The sequence below is a fragment of the Oryctolagus cuniculus genome, chromosome 3, assembly GCF_051225735.1.
Source record: "Oryctolagus cuniculus isolate XC-2025 breed Fujian yellow rabbit chromosome 3, ASM5122573v1, whole genome shotgun sequence".
Lineage (NCBI taxonomy): Eukaryota > Metazoa > Chordata > Mammalia > Lagomorpha > Leporidae > Oryctolagus > Oryctolagus cuniculus.
The window spans coordinates 7657497-7671630 of record NC_142869.1 but is presented as its reverse complement, the minus strand read 5'-3'; the positions used below and the strand labels follow the sequence as shown (position 1 = coordinate 7671630).

The window sequence follows — 14134 nt, the reverse complement described above, 5'->3', positions numbered from 1 at the left end:
ATTCCGGGGAGACCCTGCCCGAGCCTCTGGAAGCTGGCAAGCGTCCCAGGGCCCTGGCGAGAGCTCCCCCTCTGCCCTCTGCTATCTGCGCAGGAGCCTGGAGTGTGAACCCCAAAACGGAGAGCCCCAGGTTGGCCCCTTCGCCCAGGCAGTGCCATTTTACCCCTGTGGACCCAGCATGGCTTATCTGGTTTGCTTTTCACTTTGTGTTACAAAGAAAGTGTGAAACACACACGAGTGGGAAAAGTAGTAACCTAGACCCTCATTTGCCGGTCACCCGGATGTTTACAGTGTTCAACCTTTCGCCACATTGGCTTTCCTTCTTGCTTCAGCACAATTCTGAGCAGTCCCACTTCCACCCTCGGGATCGGACCCAGCCGGGATCCTGCACTTCACAGCAAACCACCGCACCGCGAGGTGATGTCCAGGACATCTCGGGGGACTGACAGAACTGGGCTGTAGGCTCCACAGGCTCAAGCTTTATTTCAAAGTCGAATTTTCTGAAGCTGATTTTTTTTAATCCTGTTAGAGTTACAGAGAGAGGGAGAGACAGGGAGAGGTCTTCCATCTGCTGGTTCACTCCCCAAGTGACTGCAAGGCCAGAGCTGAGCTGATCCAAAGCCAGGAGCCAGGAGCTTCTTCCAGGTCTCCCATATGGGTGCAGGGGCCCAAGGACTTGGGCCATCTTCTACTGCTTTCCTAGGCCACAGCAGAGAGCTGGATTGAAAGAGGAGCAGCTGGGACACGAACCGGCGCCCATATGGGATGGTGGCATGGCAGGCAGCAGCTTTACCCAGTATGCCACAGCACTGGCCCCAGACTTTTTTTTTTTTAATTTATTTAATTATTTGTAAGTTGAGTTGCAGAGAAAAGGGAGAGACAGAGAGAGAGATATATATTTTCCATCTACTGGTTGTCTCCCCAGATGGCCACAACAGCCAGGGCTGAGCTAGGCCGAAGCCGGGAGCCAGGAGCTTCGTCCAGGTTTCCCATAAGAGTAGCAGGAGCCCAGACAGGGCTATTTTCTGCTGCTTTTCCATGCCGTTAGCGGGGAGCAGGCTCAGAAGTGGATGAGCCACGACACAAACCGGTGCTCCTATGGGATGCCAGCGCTGCAGGCAGCGGCTTTACCCACTGTGCCACACCAGTCCCTAGAGGTGTTCTTACACTACGCATATTCTTGTAACATTCCTGCAGGTTTGGAATTATTTCTAGAACAATTTACCCAAACAGTTCACATTAGCAAACCAAGGAGAGACACTAGCACAGACAGTGATCCACACGGCCACCCCACCTCAAGTTCACGCAGTCCAGGATGTCCTGGCAGGTTTGACCAGGAGGAGGGTGATTCTGGGTCCCAGCGCCGCATCTGTGTGAAAGGCTGCAGAGGACTGGATGGCACCTGAAGGCACATGCAGAGCCCTGGGCAGGGGCGGTGGGGCGGGGCCAGCTGCATGGGCTCCTGCCCTCAGGAAGCTGTTCAGGGCTGGGGGCTCCTGCACAGGGCTGGGGGCTCCACCTGATGGGAGGGGCTCTGCAGGCCCCGGGCCAGTGCATGGGGCTGGGCCTGCAGCAATCTGCCTTGGGCGACAGGACGAGGCTGCCCATTGGAATGAGCCAGAATAAGGGCTGGCTGTCCACGGCCCTCATCATGGCTTCAGCTCTCTTAAAGGTTTAGGCCCTGTGAGAAGTTGGAGGTTCAAGAGAAAGATTAAAGATTTTTTCCTGATGCAGCTCTGGATCGGACTTTACCATATCCACTCTAATCACCTGACGTCTGTCCTTTAATCGCACTCCTCCCTCTGCAATCTTCCCTCAGCCTGAAAGCCACAACCATAGTAACAATATCCATGGCAAACAATTACCGATACCTTTGTCATCCCAGCACCTGATCCTCCCTGGAGCACAGGGTGGCTGAGACGTCCACACCCAGTATCAGTGCCTGAGCGGGAGTCCTGGCTTCAGATTCAGCGTCCTGTTAAGGTGCACCTGGGAGGCAGCAGATGCTCGGACCGGGGGTGGGGGGAGTGGGGGCAGCATTGTGGCATAGTGGGTTAGGCCACGGCCTGCAGTGCCTGCATCCCACGTGAGCCTGTATTAGAGTCCTGGCTGCTCGACTTCTGATCCAGCTCCCTGCTAATGCACCTGGGAAAGCAGTGGAGGATGGCCACGGTGTTTGGGCCCTGCCACCCGGGGGGCAGACCAGAACAGAGTTCTAGGCTCCTGGCTTTGGCCATTTGGGGAGTGAACTAGCGAATGGAAGATTCTCTCTGTGTGTGTGTGTGTGTGTGTGTGTGTCCCCTCTCTCTGTAACTCTGCCTTTCACATAAATAAGTAGACCTTTGAAATACAAAACAACAAAACCGCTTGGGTCCCTGCCATGTATATCGAAGGCCTCGGCTGGGTTCTGGGCTCCTGGTTTCAGCCTAGCTAAACCCTGGCTGCTGCAGGCATTTGGGGAGTGGATTTTTTTTAAGATTTATTTATTTAATTGAAAGTCAGAACGCCTCTAAGTCAGAATCCTGCCCAGGCAGAACGAGGTGGCAGCCCTGAAGGAGCCTCAGTTGGCCTTGGATAGCCGGTCCCCTGCAGTCCCCAATGCCCCCCCCAACCCGTGTGTTTGGACTTGGGTCCGGTGCAGAGAGCCCTTTGTCTGGGGAAATGGGGCGTGGCTGGAAAGGGGGCCGCCCTCTCAACACTGCCTGTTTGTGGGGAACCTGGCAGTAAACCGTTCATGGATGACCTGCTTCTGGGTTGGAGTTTCGCAGGTAGCAAAGCAGCTCCCTCACGGCGATCTATTGAAAGTCAACCCTCAGGGCCGGCACCATGGCTCACTTGGTTAATCCTCCACCTGCGGCGCCGGCATCCCATATGGGCGCCGGGTTCTGGTCCCGGTTTCTCTTCTTCCAGTCCGGCTCTCTGCTGTGGCCCGGGAAGGCAGTGGAGGATGGCCCAAGTGCTTGGGCCCCTGCACCTGCATGGGAGACCAGTAGAAGCACCTGGCTCCTGGCTGCGGATTGGTGCAGCGCTGGCCGTGGCGGCCATTTGAGGGGTAGCAGAAGGAAGACCTTTCTCTCTGTCTATAACTCTACCTGTCAAATTAAAAAAGGAAAGAAAGAAAGAAAGAAAGAAAGAAAGAAAGAAAGAAAGAAAGAAAGAAAGAAAGAAAGAAAGAAAGAAAGAAAGAAAGAGAGAGAGAAAGAAAAAAAGAAAATCATAGTTACACAGAGAGAAGGAGAGGCAGAGAGAGAGAGGTCTTCCATCCACTGGTTCACTCCCCCAAACGGTCGCAATGGCCAGAGCTGTGCTGATCCAAAGCCAGGAGCCAGGAGCTTCCTCCAGGTCTTCCACACTGGTGCAGGAGCCCAGTGACTTGGGCCGTTGTCCACTGCTTTCCCAGGCCACAGCAGAGAGCTGGATCAGAAGAGGAGCAGCCAGCACACGAACCACAGGCCATATGGATGCTGGCACCACAGGCAGAGAGGCTTAGCCCACAGCACCTGCCCCAATAAAAGGTTTTAAATGTGGCTGCCAGGCAGTTTCTGGTAGGTTAGTAGGAGCTGGACCACCCGACCTCTTATTCTGATGGACGCTCTTGTCATCACAGGTAAGACGGGCAGGGTCTGGGGCCCACTCACCGTGCTGCACGTGCAGGCCCTCCCGGGTGGGCACTGCTTCCCAGACCTGGCCCCTGAAGTGGTTCCCGGGGGGATCATCAGCCCTCCTCCCTCCCCAGCCCTCCGCCACCTAGGCAGGCACACAGTTCTCAACCTGCCCTAAAACCAGTTCCCCCAGGTCCTTGCAAGACCTGCACTCGGGTGTGCCTCCCCCAGCCAGCTGTGGAACAAAAAGCCTGTGTCAAGAATGAAAAATGGGGGCTGATGCTGTGGCATAGCAGTTAAAGCCACCGCCTGCATTGCCAGCAGCCCACATGGGTGCTGATCAAGACCCGGCTGCCTCATTTCCAATCCAGCTCTGTGGTGTGGCCTGGAAAAGCAGTAGAAGATGGCCCAAGTCCTTGGGCCCCTGCACCCATGTGGGAGACCTGGAAGAAGCTCCTGGCTCCTGGCTTCGGGTTGGCCCAGCTCTGGCCATTGAGCCCATTTGGGGAGTGAACCAGTGGATGGAAGACCTCCCCCCCACCATAACTCTGCCTTTCAAATAAATAAATAAATTTTTTTTAAATTGAAAAATGGAAATAAATGTTGGAGGTACATGGAGAAGCACGTTCTTTTAGGTTGAAAAATTCATTAAATTTTTAAAACATTAAAGCTGTTTTGGAGGTAGATGATCCTAAAAGTACACGTGCAGAGTCAGTCTCTCGGTCCGTTGTCACTCATGGTAAAATTAAGAGCCTGCAAAAACACACAGCCCTGGGGCTGACGCTGCGGCACAGTAGGATAATTGCCGTCTGCAGCACCGGCATCCCCTATGGGAGCCGGTTCAGCTCCCAGCTCCTCCACTCCCAATGCAGCTCCCTGCTAATGTGCCTGGGAAAACAGCAGAAGATGGCCCAAGTGCTTGGGCCCCTGCACCCACGTGGGAGATCTGGAAGAAGCTTCTGGTTCCTGGCTTTGGTCTGGCCCAGCTCCAGCAGTTGCGGCCATTGGGAGGGTAGGCCAGCAGATGGAGGATCTGCCTAAGAAAGGCGTAGGCTCCACTGCCTTCTACCCTCTTACTGGGATGCACCCACAAGTGAAACCCACTGGTGCCCCTGCATCAGGTCTCCTCTTGACACCCTGGGAACCAAAGTTGCTCCCCAGCCATGGAACCAAAAGCCGGAGAATGAGTGGAAACACAAGAGCCGGACAGCTCTAGGAAGGGAGGAGTCTGGAGATGATGATGCTGACTGGGCTGCTCCTACCCATTCACACATGCCCTGCCCCAGGCTTAGCCACTCAGGACTGTCCTGATGATGTGGCCACAGCCTGACCACACAAAACTTCCCTTAGGGGAGGGCATCATGGCGCAGCAGTTGGACTGCCATTCATAACGCCGGCATCCCATACTGGAGCCCCAGTTCACATCCCAGTTGCTCCAATTCCGCTCCAGTTCCGGGCTGATGCACCTGGGAAAGCAATGGAAGACGGCCCAAGTGCTTGGGCCCCTGCCACCCACGTGGGAGACCCAGATGGAACTCAGGGCTCCGGGCTTCAGCCTGTCTCAGCTCTGGCTCCTGCAGGCGTTTGGGCAGTGAGCCAGCAGATGGAAGATCTCTTCCTGTCACTCCATCTTTCAAGCAGATGAAAATAAATAAACATTTTAAAAACTTCCGTGCCCTCTGAGAACTTTTTTTTTTTTTTTTTTTTTTTGATTTGAAAGATACAGCAGCAGAGAGAAAGGGAGAGACGGAAAGAATCGTTCATCTGCTGTTGACTTTTCAAATGCACACAACAGCCAGGGTTGGGCCAGGCTGAAACCAGGAGCCAGGAACTGCATCTGGGTCTCACGTGGGTGGTACGGGCCTAAGCACTGAAGCCATCATCTACTGCCTCCCAGGCACATCCGTAGGAAGCTGGAGTGCAGTGGAAGTGAAACTCGGTGTGGGAAACAGGTGTCCCAGGAGGGCTGACCCAGTGTGCCACAACGCTCATCCCGGGGGCAGAGTTTTGAACACTGCCCATGACCCCTTGCTTGGCTGCCCCGTGATAATCTTTCTCCCTGCAAAAGCCCTTGGCTTCAGGTTTGGCCTTCTGTTGTGCAAGGGAAAGGGACTCACCTTGGTTTGGCAATGTAGGTTCCAGTTTCATAAAGCAGCACCCCTCATGGAGCCACTTGGAAGAATCCGGAACAAAGGGCACTGTGCTCACTAGGCAGCCAGTAGAGTCAGCATCCGCCAGCCTTTTCCCATAGCAACAACTGGAAATTCGTACCAGGCTCTTTTCTCAGCATCTTAATTGCAGTAACTCATTTAATTCCTGGATGTTACAAGAGTTACAGAGATCTGAATCTGCCTCCTCACATGTAATAAGACTTTGGCACAAAGATCATCTTGAGCTGAAGGAAACTAAGAAGTAGACCCAAGAAAAGCTTTCGGCTCTCCCCCAGCTGCCTGAAAACAGGGCACAAATTTCCCTTTGTGAAGGGGCCCACCCGCCACCTGTTACTGGGACAGGAACATAACGGATCACCAGAGACAGCACCAGGACGTCTGCATAAACGTTACTCAAGGGGCGGACGCTGTGGCTTAGTAGGTTAAGTATCCGCCTGCAGCACCAGCATCCAGTAATGGGCGTTGGTTCGTTGGTCTGCTATTCCACTTCCGATCCCACTCCCTGCTGATGGCCTGGGAAAGCAGCAGCAGATGGCCCAAGTGCTTGGGCCCCTGAACCTCTGTGGGAGACCCAGAATAAGCTTCTGGCCCCTGGGTTCAGATAAGTCCAGCTCCAGCCATTGAGGCCATTTGGGGAATGAACCAGCAGATGGAAGACCTCTCTGTCTTGTAACCCTGCCTCTCATGTAAATAAATAAATCCTTAAAGTTACTCAATAACTTCTTCTGTTTAGCTTCCTCCATATACCTTCCCACAACTTACGGTTCCTAGAATCCCAAACCCTTATCACATCTCCACAAATTTACTGTCTTTTGTGAAGATGGTATGTCAGTGCCTGGGTCTAACCACTTCTTCCAGTTTTCACTCCTACGAAGGCCTCCTGTGTGTATATTATTATTCCCACTTACTGGGGGAAATGAAGCACAAGTGATTTGTCCAGGTCACCAGCCAGCAAGGGCAGTGCCCAGGCAGCCCAGCGCTCCAGCCCCAGCCCAGTGCTTCTCAGACCAAAGCTCAGCACAAATCACTTATTATTCAGGACACAGATGTGAACACTTTCATTTCAAGAGTCTTTAAAAGAAAAGATTTATTAATTTGAAAGGCAGAGTTACAGAGAGGCAGAGACAGAGGCAGAGAGAGTGAGGTCTTCCATCCACTGGTTCACTCCCTGGATGGCTGTGATGGCTGGAGCTGGGCTGATCCAAAGCCAGGAGCTTCTTCCAGGTCTCCCACGTGGGTGCAGGGGCCCAAGGACTTGGGCCATCTTCTACTGCTTTCCTAGGCCATAGCAGAGAGCTGGATTGGAAGTGGAGTAGCTGGGACTCGAACTGGTGCCCATATGGGGTGCCGGCATTGCAGGTGGCAGTTTTACCTGCTACACCACAGTGCCAGCCCTCCAAGAGTCTTTTTTAAAATTGGCTTGAAAGGCAGAGAGACAAAGAGAGAGAAATGCCCATAACAGCTAGAGCAGAGTCAAGCCAAAACCAGGAGCCGGAACGCTATCCAGGTCTCCAGTACGGAGGGCCGGGACCCAGGGACCTTACCCATCACTGCTGCCTCCCAGGGTGCACACTAGCAGGAAGCTGGATCAAAGTGAGGGATCTGGGACATGAACCAGGCACCCCCACGTGGGATGAGAGTGTCCCAAGCGGCGACTTCTCCGCTGCACCACATGTCACCATGTCATGAGTCTTCTCAGACATATGCTTACGGTGGGACATTACTGAGCCACAAAATTACCTCCCAACACAGCTGTAACACCGAACTCCAGAGTGAAACAGCCAGACAAAGCACTACGTTGTGTATGACTCTGTTTACATGAAACGGCCAGAAAGGGCAACTCCACAGGACAGAAAGTGGAGGAGGGCCCAGGGCTGGAGGACTGGGCAGGTGAGCACTGACTGCTCTTCAGTATGGATGGGGTTTCTCTTGGGTGATGAAAACCCCTGGAGTTAGCGGTAACAGTTGTTCTACTTATGAATATATTAAGACCATTGACTTGTATACTTTTTGAGTTAACCACTTTTTTAAAAAGTTTTTTTTAAAAAATTGATTGCAGGGTCTTAGTCCACCCAAACGAGGGTGGACTGGGTCCGAAGAAAGGTAAGTGCGCCGCTCGCCCGTTCCCCAGCCTCCCGATCCCGGAGACAGTCAGACGCAGCGGGGAGTCAAGTCGAGCAAGCAAGAACTCCGTTTATTTCACGTGTAGCAAGACCTGTTAAAGCACAAGACCACAGGATTACTGGGGCAGGGCATGAGGACCAACCAGTTACTTAAAAGGTCATTTTGCAGGGTGATTTTCTACAGGACCAGCCACACGTCTGCACACTCGTCATCAGTTGTCACCTCCCCTGATGCTGCACAGGCAGTCAGCTTCGCTGGTAGACAACTTTGGATACCGCCCACCTTACTTCCTTTGGGCACCATCTTTGAATTGCCTCCTGTGCCTAATTTCCCCACAATTGACTTATGGGGCTGGTGCTGTGGCGTAGCAGGTAAAGCTGCTGCCTGCAGTGCCGGGATCCCATACGGGCACTGGTTCAAGTCCCTGCTGCTCTACTTCCGATGCAGCTCTCTGCTACGGCCTGGGACAGCAGTGGGAGATGGCCCAGGTCCTTGGGCCCCTGCACCCGCGTGGGAGACCTGGAGAAGCTCCTGGCTCTGGGCTGGCCCAGCTCTGGCAGTTGCAGCCATTTGGGGAGTGAACCAGCGGATGGAGGATCTCTCTGCCCCTGCCTCTCTGTAACTTTCAAATAAATAATTATATCTTTTAAAAAATGTATTTATTTGAAAGGCAGAGTGAGTGGGGAGAGGGGGAAGGGGCGAGTTTGACTCTACCCGCCCAGGCCCAGTCCTTCTGGACTTGTCCAGTTCCTCCAGGTTGATGTGCTCTCTCGTTCCCCTTGAAACTGCTGGGCTCACTTGACGCATCACTGCCTCCAGGAAGCCTGCATGGCTTGCAAGTTAGGGCCAGTCTCCCTGTGTATCACCTGCTCCCAGCACCCTGGACTCAGCCTCTCCGGCTAACCACCGTGCCCCATGAGGGCAGAGCTCTGCTCCTGGCAGCAACACCAAGGTCGATGCATCCTTTCAGATCCCGAGAGAGGTGGCTGACAGACACCGCTACTTCAAGAGGGGTTCTGCCCTCTCAGGGTGGCAGCTGACACAAAGCCCCTTCCTTCGGGCCCCAGTCACTGGCAGAGTTAGAGAGAGGCAAGGACAGACAGGACACCTTCCGTCCACTGGTGCACACCTTCTGGGCCAGGCAGAAGCCAGAGCCTGGAGCTCCAGGTCTCCCACGTGAGCCATCTTCCACTGCTTTCCCAGGCACATTAGCAGGGAGCTGGACCAGAAGCGGAGCAGCTGGGACTCACAGGGATGCTGGCATCACAGGCGGAGGTAACCCGCTGCACTACGGTACCTGCCCCATTAATGTTTTCTACACAGCAACCAACCAGTGGACCCTGCTCTGTTCCTCCACTGCACTCCCTGGCCACAGCAGAGAGCTGGCCTGGAAGAGGGGCAACCGGGACAGAATCCGGCGCCCCGACCGGGACTAGAACTCGGTGTGCCAGCGCCGCAAGGCGGAGGATTAGCCTAGTGAGCCGCGGCGCCAGCCTAGGCACTTTTATAAATATTATCTCCTGTTATCTGCCTAAGCCCTGCCAGGACACATTCTTGCCCAATCCACTTTTTCCAGATGGACAGAGTCAGGATGTGAGTCACCTGGCAAAGCCAGAAGCTAGTAAGTGTGAAGTACTTGCTTTTACAAAATGTAAGAAAAAGTAATTATCTAGGAAGCTTTTCCCAGTTGCTGGAACTTTCTGGATTTCGTAGGAACACTTCAAGATGTTTGTCAGGAATGTGTGATTCACTGAGGAGAGGAAAGAAGACAGGGCACCTCTGTGTGCAAGACTGAAGTCATATTCCAGGGCCATGGCCTGCGGTTTCCACTTCTAAAATTTAAAAAAAAAAAAGAAACAAACAAACAAACACACACAGGGTTTCCTCACACTAACGAAGCTATGATTAATCCGCGTAGGTGGTTTATTCTACTTGGAAGCAAGAGAATTCCCACCAGGATCAGCGCTGCTGGCTGTTGGAGTCTTCACCTTAACAGTTGAAAGTAGACACAGACGGGGGAGAGACGCACACAGAGAACAGGAGCGCCAGCCAGCTTTCTGGTTTGCTTCCTAAATGCGCCACCAGCTGAGGCTGGGCCAGCAGGAAGCCTGGAGACAGAGCTCAGTCCTCTCTCTCACATGCTGCCAGGGACCCACCTACTTGCCCATCCCTGGGGCCTCCCGGGGTCTGCGTTAGCAGGCAGCTGGAGTGAGCAGTCAAGACTGGAGTCAGGGTGGGATTGGGTCCCGAACTCAGGCACTCTGATTTGGGCTGCAGGTATCCTAGCTGCTAAACACTGGTTCCTTGATTAAAAAAAATTTTTTTAAAGGAAGCCCAGTTTGTGGTGCAGCGGGTTACACACCTGCTGGTGCCAGGCTCCCACACTGGAGTGTGGTTCCAGTCCTGGCTGCTCAGCTCCGATTCCAGCTTCCTGCCAAAGGACTTGAAAAGGCAGAGGTGCTGACCCAAGCACTTGGGCCTCTGCAAACCACACAGGAGAGCAAGATGGGGCTCCGGGCTCCCGGCTCCCACCTGCACTGGCCCCGGTGGTGTGGAATTCTGGGGACCGAACCAGTCGACGGAAGGTCTCTGCCTTTTAATTAGCAAATCTTTCAAGACATTTTTTTAAAAAAAAGCAGAGGACTTGGAGTCTGAGGTTTTAAGTCTAAAACCTCAACTTGGATGAAGGATTTCTGTTCCCTATTCGCTGGTCAATTTGGGCAAGGCTCAGTGACCTCAAATTTCAGCTGCTCGCAGAGTCAATGGGAAGACTGACCCTGCCGGGGCCGCCCTACCTAACACTGACCCTCTCCGGACCTGTGGAAATACCCTTCCCTGAGTCTGGGAAAGTAAAGAAAGCCAACCTCGATCGGAGAGCGCGCTCGCTGCAGACAGCGCCGCGACACCCACGGGGAGAAAGGCCCAAGGCTCTTCCTCCCGTGCCCAGCGCCGACAGAGCTCCCTCCACCCCGTCACTAGCTGCGAACATTCTAGAACCAAGTGCGTCCGGACCGCCTCCCCGCCGGCCTGTCAGGGGCCGAGCGGACCCCCGGCCCTCCAGCCCTCCGGCCCCAGCCCGTCCTGGGCGCCCAGCGAGCCTCACTGGCCCTCCACTCCAGGCCCCCTGGCCACTTCCGGGCCTCGGCGGCTGTGCCTCGGTTTCTCCAGCTGCACCGTCGACGGAGACAAACACAGCAGGGCTAAGTAAGCAGCGTCCGCTGTCGTCACTTCAACCTTGCTACCAACAACTTTTTTTTTTTGCTAAAAACTTTTGGGAGACCGTTTTACTGATCTTTGCCTCTTTCAGGGAGAACTTGGACTTCTTTCTCTTTGCCTCTCCCAAACCCGCAGTCCCAGTCTGCAGTAGCTGTAAATCACGGAATTAATCTGTTCCTTCCCCCATGAAAAACTCAGAATCGCGTCCTAAAAAGTGGGGCCCTGTCCGGAACGTGGCGGCCCGCCGCTCCCGCGCCCAGGGAGCACTCGGCAACGAGCGCCTCCGGCTTTCCCGGAGGCGGGCTCCCTCCTCAGCGGCCACCGCGCCCGCCCCGCCATTACGGGGCGCGAGGGAAAATGGAGGCGCCTCGTCCGCGCCTGCGCCCTGCGGCCCGCGCGCCCGCCTCGCCCCACCGGGCCCGCCCGGCCGCCGCGGCCGTTGAGGGCGGGCGAGGGGCGGGGAGGAGCGCTGTGCCGCCCCGCGTCCGAGCGCGCGGCTCCGGCGAGCCCGGCTCCGGCCCTGAGAGTCCGCTCCGGGCCGCACACGAGGACGACCCGGTCCGTAGGCCGCGGCCGCGCTCCGTGCTTTCCCTCCAGCCCTTTGTGTCCCGGCGCGCGTCGGGGGGAACGCGGGAACGCGCGCCACGCGTGCGCCTGCGCCAGGGGGCGGGCGGCGCGCCCCGCCGCGAGCGCAGAGTGGGCGCGGCTCCCGCTCGCCCCGCCCCCCGCCCGCCATTTCGCGCTCGGGCCCTCGCCTGGCCCCGGCGTGCGCGGCCTCCGCGTGATGGACGCCCGGAAGCCGCGACAACAAAGGCCCGAGCTCGGGCGCTGCGCGTGCTGCGAGTCCTTCCGTCCTTCCGCTGCCCGCGGGCCGAAGATGGCGCCCAGAGGCCGCGGCGGCGGCCACGTACGGGGGTCAGAGGGGCGTCCCCACCGCCTCCCGCGGGGCCTCGCGTGTGCAACCCTGGGGCGTGCGCCTTTCCGCGTGTGCATCGCCGCGTCCGCGCCGCCCGGGCCTCACGAGCTCCTGGTTTCCACTCATCCCTGCGTGGACGACCTCGAGGACGTGTTGGGGCCCGAGGATGTCCGCACTGTGGCTGTGTACACGGATCCGGGCGTGCGTGAGCCCGCTTGTGCGCGCAGCCCCGCCCCGCAGTCCGTGCTGCTGGGGGTGCGTGCACTCTCGCCGAGTTTCCACGCGAAGCACAGCCCCGCCCGCCCCCCTGCGCCGTCCTGCCGCTTTGCGGGACCCCTCACCTAGTGTTGGGGCTCCCGGCTGGGCCGGCGGATAGGGGGCGTCGGGACGCAGAGGCCTGGCCCGCTGCGAGGCCGGGACAGGCTCCCCGGGAAGCCCAGGGCCGCGCTGCGGTGGGACGTTAGGTGGCTTCTGCGAGGAGCGGGTGGCAGCGGAGGGGCGGTGAAGAGGAGGAGGGGTGGCCCCCGGGTCTCCCGGCCTTGGCACTGTCCCGCCTGTGGCTTTCCGAGGGTCCCCAACTCCGGCCCCTCCCTGGGCGAGGCTGGGGGCGTTGCGCCAGCGACTCCTGCAGGGCCCCTGGCCTGTCCCCACGGTGACCTTAGGGCAGACCCCCAGCGCTCCCCAGGGGGCGCCGCTCTGGGGGAGAACATTCTGGATTCCGGTCCCCGATCTGTGGGGCCCGGATGAGCAGCTCTGGACACGGTTCCTGACGCTCAGAACTGGGCCCTGCGGCGCGGGGAGCGCCCTGAGCGTCTTGGTTTAAAGTGGTGGTGGCGGGGGGAGGGGATCGGGTAGCTTGACCCCTCCTGTGTGTGAAGGCGGTGACCGCCTTGGGCACAGCCCCCCCATCTCCTAGGACTGGCGTCAGCCACCCTCCCAGCTCCTGGGGGGCCCATCCCGGGAGGAGGGCCCGGGGGACCGGGTCCTGCTGTGGTTGCGGGGTCACCCGGGCATGGGGCGGGTTTGGCCGCGGCTTGGCTGTGGCTTTAATCCGCCGGTAGGGCCAAAGGTCGGCGCCCCAGGAAGCCCAGCCTGCCCCCTGGTGTCGGTAGGGACGGTGCCCCCGCCAGGAGCTGAGGGCCCCTTGGCAGCTTCCGCGCTGTCCCTGAAGCCGGGACCTGGGTGATGTCACCCTCGAGGGCCCTTTCCTGCAGTGCAGGCGCCAAGGCCAGCTCTGCTTCCTGCTCGAGGCCAGGCTGGGGCAGAGGAGCCCGCTGGCCCCCCCAGGACAACCCGCCAGGCTGGGGCAGAGGAGCCCGCTGGCCCCCCCGAGGACAACCCGCCAGGCTGGGGCAGAGGAGCCCGCTGGCCCCCCAGGACAACCCGCAGGAACCTGGAGAGTGCCACCTCCTGCGGCCTCCCAGCGCCAGCAGCGCCCACCCCGTGCCTGCCCACTCACTTCCGGCACAGTCCCCGCGCTCGCCGAGCGCTTCTGGGCCTGACTTAGTGGAAAACTCCAGGGGGAAGGCAGCCGTGGGAACCTGACTTCTGCCGCCAGCAGGCAGCAGGGCGGGAGATGCTGCCCCTCCAAGGGTGCTGGGCCAGTGCCTCAGCAGAACCCCGAGATGGGTGGGATTTCCTCCGGGTGAGGTCCCCCAGGGGCGGCGCAGCCTCCTTGGCTGTGCACACTCTCAGGTGTCAACGCCACCAAGCCTGCTGTCCCCACCAGTGACGCCCCGGCCCAGAGCAGTTTGCTTTGAAGGGGAGCAGGGTGGGGGAGGCTTCCCTGGGGCTCTGGCACAGCCGGGCAGGGTGTCCCCGCGGGCAGCACAGTGGGAGGACCACGCAGCCTTCCCTGCACCCGGCCTCAGGGCGGTGCCTGCTGGGTCCAACCGCCCCAGCCCCAGCCTGTGGGGAGGTGGCCTGGGCGGGGACAGCAGGACTGGAGGGAGGGAGCCACTGCCCAGAGGCTGTGCCGGGCAGCTGAAGACAAACATTTCCTTATGTGGTGGCTCCGAGGGCCTGGGTGGGCGGGACCCAGGGGGCCGCTGGAGATGGCCAGACACACCCTGGGTGATCCATGATCCAGTGACCCCAACAGGATC

At 57.8% G+C, this 14134-nt stretch overlaps 1 protein-coding gene across 1 annotated transcript in view; it reads right to left on the bottom strand.

Annotated features, from left to right (window-relative positions):
- Positions 1–6834: 6834 nt before the first annotated feature.
- The window catches only part of LOC127491831 (uncharacterized), a 36845-nt gene continuing 29545 nt past the window's right edge, over positions 6835–14134 (bottom strand). Inside the window, exons 4-5 of the mRNA XM_089329713.1 lie at positions 12371–13637; positions 6835–7988 (exon numbers count right to left, since the gene is read on the bottom strand). Of these exons, the coding sequence (XP_089185839.1) occupies positions 12688–13637 (950 nt within the window). The 3' untranslated portion in view covers positions 6835–7988; positions 12371–12687. The remainder of the gene's footprint in view (positions 7989–12370; positions 13638–14134) is intronic.